The sequence below is a fragment of the Ochotona princeps genome, chromosome 15, assembly GCF_030435755.1.
Source record: "Ochotona princeps isolate mOchPri1 chromosome 15, mOchPri1.hap1, whole genome shotgun sequence".
In the NCBI taxonomy this organism is placed as follows: Eukaryota; Metazoa; Chordata; class Mammalia; order Lagomorpha; family Ochotonidae; genus Ochotona; species Ochotona princeps.
In genome coordinates, this window is record NC_080846.1 from 211,788 (window position 1) to 222,451 (window position 10,664).

General features: G+C 61.3%; 2 protein-coding genes across 2 annotated transcripts; both read right to left on the reverse strand.

Annotated features, from left to right (window-relative positions):
- Positions 1 to 2,399: 2,399 nt before the first annotated feature.
- On the reverse strand, positions 2,400 to 4,837 carry MIOX (myo-inositol oxygenase). The gene is made up of 10 exons (XM_004589407.3): positions 4,823 to 4,837; positions 4,435 to 4,515; positions 4,271 to 4,351; positions 4,030 to 4,192; positions 3,871 to 3,938; positions 3,669 to 3,778; positions 3,516 to 3,583; positions 3,374 to 3,423; positions 3,173 to 3,285; positions 2,400 to 2,508 (listed from the first exon to the last, which is right to left on the reverse strand). Exons 1-10 carry the CDS (start codon positions 4,835 to 4,837, stop codon positions 2,400 to 2,402), a joined length of 858 nt encoding a protein of 285 aa, XP_004589464.1.
- A 2,275-nt stretch (positions 4,838 to 7,112) lies between these two features.
- ADM2 (adrenomedullin 2) lies at positions 7,113 to 8,354 on the reverse strand. The gene is made up of 3 exons (XM_004589699.2): positions 8,129 to 8,354; positions 7,921 to 8,024; positions 7,113 to 7,469 (listed from the first exon to the last, which is right to left on the reverse strand). The coding sequence occupies exons 2-3, from the start codon at positions 8,016 to 8,018 to the stop codon at positions 7,166 to 7,168; spliced, it is 402 nt and encodes a 133-aa protein (XP_004589756.2). The 5' UTR covers positions 8,019 to 8,024; positions 8,129 to 8,354; the 3' UTR covers positions 7,113 to 7,165.
- Positions 8,355 to 10,664: the final 2,310 nt, after the last annotated feature.

Genomic DNA, 10,664 nt, shown 5'->3' on the forward strand with positions numbered 1-10,664 from the left:
CACATGCTGGCACATGTAAAATCCAGGGCTGAGGGCAGGCCTGGTGGGGTGGGTTATTGCAGATTGCCCCAACTAAGCTGCTCAGGTCCGTGGCAAGCTGGGCTAGGCCAGACTGTAGCACCCACTGGTTCACGTGAGAGAGCTGATCCGGCAGCTGCACCCCCCAGTGTGTGCACTGACTGGTACAGGTGACAGACTGAACTTGACCCTGCATTAGCTGAGGAGAGTCAAGCTTGCTGAGATAAGCTTAGCCAAGATTTCTTAGGGGATTCCCCAGCTAGATGGCTGGACTCAGATCCTGGCCACAGAGAAGATCACGGGATGTGTGATCTGACCTTGGAGAGCGTTTATCAGAATTGGGTCTCCTCAACTGCCGATGCCTGTGCAGTGGACAGCATGCCCAGATGCACAGAAAAGCATGACAGCCAGCTCATCTAGGTCAGCAGAGGATGTCAAGTGCCTTGTCAGAGGATGGGAAGCAGAACAGGTTGGACAACTCTCCTGGCCAAGCTCTGCAGTGTCTGGGCCTGGGACGCGCTAAGGTGGACTTGGTCAGCCAATAGACCTTGGAAAGACTTTCACAGCCTCATGGCAGTGAAGCTGATAATGTCCCACAACTATCAAAAATCACTCCAGTAACACCCTCAGAACACTCTTCCCAACATTGGGGTCTCTAAGGCATCATCAAATGACCAGCCCCCCATTCCTGGGTGGGAGTGTAGGTTGACAGCAAGGAATAACCCCCTCCCCTCCAGAGGACACAGGAGGAAAAAAAGAACTGAAATATTTGTCCCACCTAACCTCCTCCATACTTCCTATCCACCCTAATCAGAGGCCACAGGGATGTGCATCCCTCTTAACCATATAAACAACATTAAAAATAAATTATGAAATTAAAACATATATATGTCTATAATGAAAAGCATTAAGTGTTGTAAAAAAAATAATTTTGATTGGGGTTGAATTGAGTCTGCAGACGGTTTTGGGTAGTGTGGCCTTTTTTTTTTTTTTCAATATTTACTTATTTTAACTTGAAAGCAAGATTTTCAGAAATAGAGGGAGAGACAGAGAGAGATCTTCTGTCTGTTGGCTCGTTCCCTAAGTGACCACATTGGCTGGAGCTGAGCTATTTTGAAGCTAGGGACCAGGAGCTTCCCGCAGATCTCGCATGTGGATGCAGGGCCCGAGGACTTGGGCCACCTCTGCTGCTTTCCCAAGCCGTTGGCAGAGAGCTGGGTTGGAAGTAGAGCAGCTGGGATATGAACTAGCCCCCGTATGGGACGCTAGCACCGGGGGTGGAAGCTTCGCTTGCTACACCATGATGCTGGCTCCTGTTGTGGACAATTCAACAACAGGACCAATGCCGATCCTCTCTGTGAACATGGGATGCATTTCCATTCAACTTCAGTGTTAACAATGTCTTTGCACAGTTCTTTCACCACCTTGGTTATAGTGATTCCTATTTTTTGGTAGCTAATATATTGGGATTATATAGAAACGTGATTGTGTAGGCTGGTTTACATTCTGCAGTCTACCCAGTTTGTTTTCGTGGACATTAGCCACTGAATCTGTGACAATTCCTTGTGGCAGCTATGGAGCTCCACCCACCCAGCCAAGAGGGAGGCTGCCCTGAGGGGAGGGTAGTAAGGGACCCAACCTTCCTCCAGACAGAACACACCCTGGCCACCAAGGGGTACATCAGGCACACGCTGCCAGTATGTGCTGCCCCACACCCTAAAGAGATGAGAGGCAGGGTGAGCCTCCCCACTGCCTGGAGCACCCTCACCCCAACACACCCAACCTGAGTCCTGCTGAACCTCAACACACACTCACCCAAAAGGAGGTGCTAGAGCTGAGAAGCAGCCAAGGCCAGTGACGCAGGACACCGTGGTGGAAAGGAACAGACGTCAGCCAAGCGAGGGTGCGGCCCTGGAGGACACGGCTTGGAGCAGCAGACCTGGCAGAGGTGAGCAGCCGAGCCGTGGGGCTGCAGCTTGGTGGGCAGGCACAGGTAGTGCTGACCCTGCATCGGGCTTCTGCCATCCTCCGTGGGTGCGTCCCTCCCCCCGGGGTGTCAAGGGCTTTACTTCCACTCCATTGAAAGGCAGAAACAAAAAGCAGTTTTCTTGTCTACACATGCCATGTGTGCCACACCCACACCACACACTATATACCCACACCCATACATACAACACACATCACACACATCACACATACCACACACACACGCGCACACACACACACACACACACACACCAGCAGGGCCCTGTCCAGGCCCTCCAGCTCCAAGGAAGAGTCAGACACACAGGGTTCTGCAAGGTCTTTATTGTCAGCAGGAAAGTGGCCTTCAGGTGGCCTGGGCCTCAGGGAGCTTGGTGCGGCTCCATGGGGCCTGCTGCTCACCAGCTCAGGACACCGGGGCAGTACTTGTCGATGAGTCCCTGGTAGTAGGGGCGCAGCTGCTCCACATCTGGCAGGTCGGGGTTCTTGGTGTACAGGTCAAACTTGCTGCAGATGGAGGGACTGTGAGGCCATGCAGCCACACAGCCCCCACACCTAAGGGCCCCACGCTGACATGTCCCCACAGCCCCACACCCACAGCAGCCTCCACGCCCACGGTGGCCCCCATGCCCACACAGCCCGCAAGTCCAAGAACCCCACGCCCACACAGCCCCCATGCCTACAGAGGCCCCCACACTCACAGTGCCTCCTATGCCCACAGCAGCCTGCATGCCCATGGCGGTCCCCATGCCCACACAGCCTGCATGCCCATGGCGGTCCCCATGCCCACAGCAGCCCCATGCCCCATGGTGGCCCCCATGCTCACAGCAGCCCACATACCCACAGTGGCCCCATGCCCATGGTGGCCCCCATGCTCACAGCAGCCCACATGCCCACAGTGGCCCCCATCCCCACAGCAGCCTCCATGCCCACAGAGGCCTGCATGCTCACAGCAGCCCTCGTGCATACAGGGGCCTTCATGCCCATGGTTGCCCCTATGCCCACAGCAGCCCACATGCCCATGGTGGCCCCATGCCCACAGCAGCCCACATGCCCACAGTGGCCCCCATGCCCACAGCAGCCTCCATGCCCACGGTGGCCCTATGCACACAGTGTCCCCCATGCCCACAGCAGCCTACATGCCCATGGCAGCCCCCAACCCACACCGTACTTAAACTCCTGCACCCAGGGCAGCATGTCCAGGTCCCGCTGGCTGCACAGCTGCCGGTAGTCGCCTCCCGTGTGCCACGGGTAGAAGGAGTGAAACCGGATCATGTAGAAGGCCTGTGGGGGCGGGGGAGGCCATCCTTGGCTCAGCCTGGTCAGGCGGGTCCCCTGCTTCCCTAGGCACACCCAGGCCCGCCCCGCCTACCTCCTCGGGCAGGGAGAACTTGTTGAATCGCATCATTTGGTACAAGTATTCTGCGGGAGGGTGGGAGGGTGGGTCTGGGTGGCACCTTCAGCAGGTCCTCCCCTCCCTGCTCTCACAGGGCAGCCTCTTCCACCAGCCTCACCGTCATGGCCCCAGGACATCAGGACGTTGTCCAGCCCACAGTGCGGTGCATACATGCCCAGCTCCGTGCTGTGGAGAGAGCTGGGGTGAGGGGCTGCCACGGGCAGGACAAGAGCTGGGGAGGCTGTGGTGGGCCGCTGGGCCCGAGCCACACCTGTACTGGGGGTGCTGCAGGTCAGGGTTGTCCTGGAAGGTAGACTCTCGGAAGACCACGGAGGCCTGGGGCCGGCAGCCCACAGGGAAGGTGTCTCCAACAACGGCCCACTGCAGAGGGACATAGGTCCATGAACAGGGTGCCTGCTGAGCCCCAATCGGGCATTTGCCTCCCACCTGCACCCCTGCTTCCCCTGCCTCACCTGGGGCTCCCCCCACAAGGCCAACACCTTCCCCAGATCATGCAGGAGCCCGACAAGGTGGAACCAGTCTAGAGGGAGGAGGCCAGGACGGGATGGTGGGTATGGGCGGTCAGGGCCAGTCAGGGCACACCCCCGCCCTGCCCGGCTGGCCTAGTGCACCCTTGTCTGGGTGCACCCTGCGGATGCCCTCAGCCGTCTGGAAGGCGTGGAACGAGTTGGGGAAGTCCACGTCTGGGTCAGACTCGTCCACCAGCGTGTCCAGTGCCTCCACAGCCTCCAGGACAGTCATCTTCTTGCAGGAGAAACTGCCAAACTGGGCGTGCTGGGTGAGCGCCAGGGCAAGTCAGTCGGGTCGCACTGGGGGCCCATCCTGGGGGCTGCCCAGGAGGGGGACACCCACCTTTTTCCTGACAAAGTCCACTGTCTGGTGGGAGTGCATGAGCTTGTAGGTGTTGAAGACCCGGTCCAACAGGGGGCCCGACTGCAAGCCACACAGACTGGTCAGCAGAGGCCACACCCCTATAGGCCCCTACCAGGGGCCCCCCGACCCACCATGGTCCTTACCGTGTAGTTCCGGAAGCTGCCCTTGTCTTTGGCCATCTCTGGGTCCACGTCAGGACGATAAATCAGGGAAGGGTCTGGGCCCTGTTGGCAGGTTGAGGGGGGTCCAGGTCACCATTACACTAGCTCCAGGCGGGTGCTGGCAGGCTCAAGGTTGCCAGCTGTGGCCTGAGGACACAGCCTCTTCCATGCCCTCAGTAGGGCCTGCAGGAGTCGCAGCCACCAGAGCAAGGAGCTCGGTTCCTCCATGCTGGAGTCTCCCTGGGGAGCTGGGGGCTCTGCACCCACAGGAGGGAGGCCACGACGGACAGAGCCAGCAGAAAGTGGGTAGGTGATGCAGGCTTTCCCCTAAGGGGCTCAGCCAGGACACCAACAGTCACTAGGTACTTACCACAGCCACCTTCATCTTGGTGGAATTGGTAGCAGGTGTGAGAGCTCACAGTTAGGCCAGACTCCCCCAGGTCTGGGTGCCCCTATATATGTCCACTGGTTACATAAGTGACCGCACATCACCTGGCCCCCTGGCCTTGGTGCTTGGTAATGAGTGACCATCCATGCTTCGCGTGGCCACAGAAAGTTAATGTGTCATCTCAGTCCAGCCATGCCCTGTCCTCCGCCTCCTGGGTCCCCCAGGACCCCACCTGCTTGGCAGCCCCCGCACCTGTCCCCTGCCTTCACACGCCTCTGCTGCCGCCTCAGGGGCCGCTCCCTAGCTCCCCCAGCTCCTTTTGGGGAGCTCGTGCCTGGCATTGTGGTTCTGGGTGGGGCAGGGTCTTGCTAAGAAAAAGTTGCGCATTTGCCAATGTGTGGACAGCATGGAGTTACTATAGCAGACCCTGCAGAGGGCACAGGGATGGGGCTCAAGTCCTGGAACCCCAAGACTGTGGGAGCACCTCAGCTGGTGAGCAGGCAGGGATGAGGACAAGGAATTCCACCCAATACTACAGACATGGTGGGGAGGCCATGTGGGGAGGCCATATGGGGAATTGGGGGGCTGGTGGGTGAGGGTCAAAGACATGGGTGCAGTGGACGGGGAGCTGCCTGAGCTGGGGCTCAGCAGGGTCATGGGGTGTCACGTGACTTCACGTCCGGCAATGGCTGTGGATCAGGGGTCTCCTGACATTGCAGCTGCCATGATACGAGGCCACAGGGAGAAACCAGGGGGCAGAGTCTGTGCTGGCCCTCCAGGGCCCAGTGTAGGAGAGCAGCAAATGCCCCTGGCAGAGGGCACAGAACTCCCAGGTGGGAGTCTGGCGGGCGCCAGCCTGAACCTTGCCCCTGGGCCCAGGCTGAGCTGAGCTGTGAGAACTGCTCTCCCCAGCCTGCCCCTGGACTACTGCCCCACCCATGGTCCCATGCTCTGTCCTGCCACATGGACTTCTCGCCTTCTCAGATGTCCCCCACACCTCCTCTAGGCAGCCTCCCCTGACTGCCTAGCCATGCTGCTGCTCCTGGTCTGTGTCCCTGTGCCCTGAGGTATGGTCACTCCCTTGCCGGGACTAAGAGGTCCGAGGCTGCAGGAGCGGGGACACACCTGAGGGCCCGGCTCTCCCACCTCGGGGGTTATGTGGCAGGCACAGCCCTGTCCTCTCCCCCCCCCCCAAATGTTAGGGTCTCAGAGTTTTTAAAAAAGATGTATCCATTTTTATTTGAAAGGCAGAGGCACAGAGAGAATCTACGTGCTTGTCCGCTCTCCAAATGGCTGCAACCACTGGGGATGGGCCAAAGCCAGGAGCATTTTCCGGGTCTCCCAGACAGGTGCAGTGGCCCAAGGACTCTGTCCTCCTCTGCCACGTCCCAGCAGGGAGCTGGATCAGAAATGGAGTGGCTGGGATCGGAAGCAGTGTCCATGTGGGACGCCAGTGTGGCACGCCACAGTGCTGCCCCACCCTTGTGGTCTCCTCGGAGGTGGGAGTGGTTGGCAGCAGACGCTGGCAGTGGGTGGCTGAGTGTTCTGACAGAAGCCATTCTTGCTGCTCTGGGGCTGTGCTGGCCAGTACTGCTGTGGACGCAGCCTGGAACTGAACTCGCTGGCCTGGCTTCTGATTTTGCTGGTATCCAGGGCTGGTCTCCCTGTCCCGGCTCCCAGGGAGTACAGAGGGCTGAGCCTGCCCAGTCTCCTGCTACCCAACGGCTGGTCCTGCATTTTCTGCTGGACTGTGCCTCTCCCTTGGCCGGTGTGGGTAGAGATCTGCTCCTGTTGCTCTCAGGACCACAGAAGGACGTGGCGTCTGTTCCGCACCCCCCGGACGGCCCACATGTGAGGTGGGGTCTCTGTGGTGCACCTGGCCTGGGCTCCAGGGTTGCCAGTCGGAGCTGCCAAGGTTCCCTCCTGACCAGTCCTTCCTCAGCTGATGCTGGAGACACAGCATTGCAGGGCACTGGGCAGGAAAGGGGTGCTAGTGGCAGGGGCCCAGCCTGCTCCGAGGTGGCCCTGTTGGTTTGGAACCTGGGTCTCAGTTTGCCGTGAGCACCAACTCCCCACAGATGCCCTTCTTCGGCTGTGGGTAGCTGTGCCCTGAGTGTGCACAGCTGTGGGGTACCCGGGCCCTAGGGGCACACACCCTCCTGGACCAGGACACAGCCACAGCTCTCGGTGTCCATTCACTCAGCCGTGCTTGCTGAAGGAGCTCCGGGCAGGGAAGTGAGGGGGGAGGGGTGGCTAGGCCAGGGCTCTGGGACCCAGGCACAGCATCCCAGCTGGAAGTTACAGGCAGGGATGTGGCCTGGACTCTCAGCCATAGCTGTGGGGGCTGCTGGGGTCGATAGGGGCAGAGTCCTGGCGGCCAGTTGGCCTCACCAGCTGCCACAGGCGGTGGCTGAGGTTCTGCACCTGGCAGGTGCCCAGGGCGCATCCCACCCGCAGGAGCTGGGCGTGGGGCCTGTGGGGGCCGCTGGCCTTGAGACGCTGGCCCCCAGTGGGGACATGGCTGGCCCTCCTGTGCGGCTGACGGGCTTGCCGGGGCTTCCAGGTTGCTGGCCAGGATGCAGGGCGTCGGGGGTGCAGGCTGTTGGCGGGGGTCCAGGCCGGGGACTCTCTGCAGAGGGGAGGGGAGGATGTGAACTCAAGGGTTCAGCCTTGGAGACACACGCCCCAAGCCTGGGGTCACCAGAGCGGGAAGTCCCAGCTTCCCCAACAGCCTGGTGCATGGCCAGGGGAAGTCCACTGCCCACTGCCCAGAGAGTCACTTATAGCCCAAGCTCACTACCAGCACTTCGTTGGGTAAAAGGCGCCCTGGGCATCCGGCCTTTGTGGGCCACACTAGGGGTGATGCCCCCACAGCCCTTGAGGTGATTAGAGCTGGCACCTTGCGGGAGCCCACAGCTGCTGCCACGACTGGGTGTACGTGTAGACACCTGTCTCAGAGGGAGGCAGAGACTGAGGCCTCTGGGCAGATGGGGCAGGTTGGGACAAGAGAGGGGGCACACGCCTGCCCTGTGTTCTGGCTGTCTAGCGGGGTCAGCGGTCGGGGGTTGTCTGGGACTCACCTGGGTCGCACCGGCCGCGGGCTGCTGGACAGGGCAGCCGGGAGCTGCAGGTACACGAGGCTGATGCAACCCAGGGTGAGAAGCAGGAGCCAGGCCATGGCGCGCTGCAGAGGGAGAGGCTCAGGTTGCGGGCGGGCAGGGCCGGCCTGGGCTTCCAGCGCGGCCCCCGCACCTGGGGGCCCCGCGGGGGCGCGAGCGAGGCGGGTACCTGCGGTGGTCGGTGCTTGGCGGCAGGCGCGAAGCGAGACACCTGGGCTGGCCTCCGCTGGCGGGCGGTGGGCCAAGCGGGCGAGGGTCTCCTGGGTCAGCTCGAAGCTTGGGGTCGTCCTGCCAGGGATGCGGCGTCGGCCCTGGCGGCGCCCGTGCAGCTAAATAGTCTCTGTCGCAGGGGCGGAGCTGGCGCGGGGATGGGGCGGGGCACGTGGCCGGGCCGCCCCGCCTTGCCTGCCCGGCCGCTCAGACAGCAGTGCAGCGCACTAGACCGGCCGGCCGCCACGCCTTTTAGTTTCTGTTGGGGGTGGGGGTCCCGCGGAAGGCATGGACCTGGTCTGGCCAGTGCCTGGTGTCCCGTGAGTCCTTCAATCCATCTTTTGCCCACATGCAGGCTGCCCGGTATTCCTAGAAGCACCGAAGCACGGATTCTGCTGGATGCCAGCAGAGCCGAAGCATCCCCCACGTAGTGGCTGCTGAGAAGGGCCTGGCGCCATGGTATTTGGCGTCTTTGTCCACCTGGCAGGGAACACCACCCCGTGTGCCCCTCAGTAGACCTTACTCTGGCCACTCTGCCCCAAGCGAGTGCCCCGTGTCAGGCTGTCGAAGGGCTGTAGTTGTGCCCCATCCCTCCTGCAGGGCTCATTTGCTGGATGACTACGTCTACAAGTGCCCGGCCTGGCTGGCCTCTGAGGCCGCTGGGGGCTCCAACGGGCAGTCACCTGCGCCCTCATTGCTCCTGGCCAGGGCTGAGAGGGGTTGTGTTTATGTTGGAGGAGTCGGGTGGCAGCCAGGAAGGCGGGTCAGGTGGGGCTTGGGGAGACTGGCGGGGTGGACTTGGCTGTGGCACAGCCCTTTGGGGGTTGCCCCGGCAGAGCCGTCTGCCAGCCCTGCATGCCCTGAGCCCAGGGCTGGAGAGTGGGCACGTTCTGGCTGCCTGAGGGGAAGGAGGGACTGAGAGCCTGTGGCAGGAGGGACATGGGTTCTGCAACTGTGCCTCCCAGCTGCACCCCTCATAGCACCCTGGTCCCCAAAACAAACAGGGTCCATGCACCAGCTCAGTGAGGGGAAGCTGGAGCCCCCACTCACACAGGTTTACACTCTGGGCCAGGTGGAGGCAGGTCTCGGTGAGGTGGGGTGGGGACTTCCATGAGCCCGTGGTCCTGTCTGCCCAGAGGTCCTGCTGGGGGGGTGGTCCTCTGACTCTCAGCCATCAGTTTAGCTGCCCCTCCTGCTGTGAGGCCATGGTCTGCAAGGGGCAACCACAGGCCATGCGCACTGTGCCCTGCTGGAGGAGCCACGTCTGGGGGTGACGGGAACTGCCCCCAGCAGTGCCCACTGCAGAGACCTGAGAAGAGCCAGGTCCCGGCCACAGGTGGGCCGCAGAGCAAGCCAGCCACCTGCTTTCAGATGGAAGGAACAGGCAGGCAGTGGGGCCCTGGGGGTGAAGCTGCCATCTGAGGTGCTGGGTTGAGTCCTGGTTGCTCCTTTCTGACCTGTGTCCCTGCCTGTGGCCTGGGAAAGCAGTAGAGGATGGCCCAGGTACTCGGACCCCTGCACCTGTGTGGGAGAGCCGGAAGAGGCCTTTGGGTAGGGGCTTCAGAACAGCTCATCTCTTTTGGGGCATGAACCAGCAAATGGAAGATCTCTTTGTTTCTCTGTTTAACTCTGCTTTTCAAATAAAAATCTTAAAAAAAAGATGGATGTGATTAGCTTGGGAGCTACAGATGGAGAAGGGTTAGCAGCAAGTGAGGGGAGGAGCGTGGGGTGGGGTGGGGTGCAAGCTGGGTGGCAGGTGTCGCTGGGGGCCCCTCGCCCTGTTGAGGGCTGCAGGTGGGAGGTATGGCCTCAACTACACATGGCCAGGTTTGTGCCAAATGGGGTCAGGCGAGGAAAGCAGGCAGGAAAACCCGAGGCTTCTGTGAGATGCCAGGCCTGGGGGTGAAGCTGGCGGGACTGGCAGGAGCAGGCTTTGCTGAGGGTAGCACAGATGGGACAGGAGACTTGGGGGCTCCTGAGCTTGGGGACACAGACGCACAGTAGACAAGGGCCTGGTGAGGGTCTTAGGGCACAGGCTGGTCCCTGGTGGACTAGGTGGGGACATCACTGCCCACGCATGGGTAGGAGACAGGGTCTTCAGGAAACTAGTGGTAGGAACTGTGGCCCAGCCTGTGCCCAGGGCAGGGAGGGCATCCGTGCGTCCTCTCTCTAAGTCTCACTCTGTTTGCTCTCTGGCTAGCTCCTGGGCCAGCCAGAATACTATGGTGGCCACTAGCTCCTGCAGAGCCAGCTGACCCCCAACTCCCTTTCCCATCTCTGCAGCCTGCCAGGGAGGCCCTGGTCAGTCCGAAGACTTGCAGGATGCGGCAGGAGAGCCCTTCCTGGGGCGGGGGTGTCCAGCCCTGCTCAGAGCGCCCCGTCACCGCCTGGCGACCCCGACACCCCGAGCGCCCCGTCGCCTGTCTGGCGACCCCGACACCCCGAGCTCTTGCGCCCTCTGCTCCGGCCCTGCAGGGTCCAGGTCCAGGTCCCGC

Bases quoted from the DNA above. Each gene is read 5' to 3' on its own strand.
- MIOX (XM_004589407.3), bottom strand. The intron at 4,352-4,434 runs GTAAGGACCATG...TGTGGCTTGCAG, and splicing joins GCAGCTTCCGGAACTACACG to TCGGGCCCCCTGTTGGACCG. The intron at 3,424-3,515 runs GTGAGGCTGGTG...ACCCTCCCGCAG, and splicing joins GATGTCCTGGGGCCATGACG to AATACTTGTACCAAATGATG.
- ADM2 (XM_004589699.2), bottom strand. From the start codon at position 8,018: ATGGCCTGGCTCCTGCTTCTCACCCTGGGTTGCATCAGCCTCGTGTAC. The intron at 7,470-7,920 runs GTGAGTCCCAGA...TCCCCTCTGCAG, and splicing joins CCGCGGCCGGTGCGACCCAG to AGAGTCCCCGGCCTGGACCC.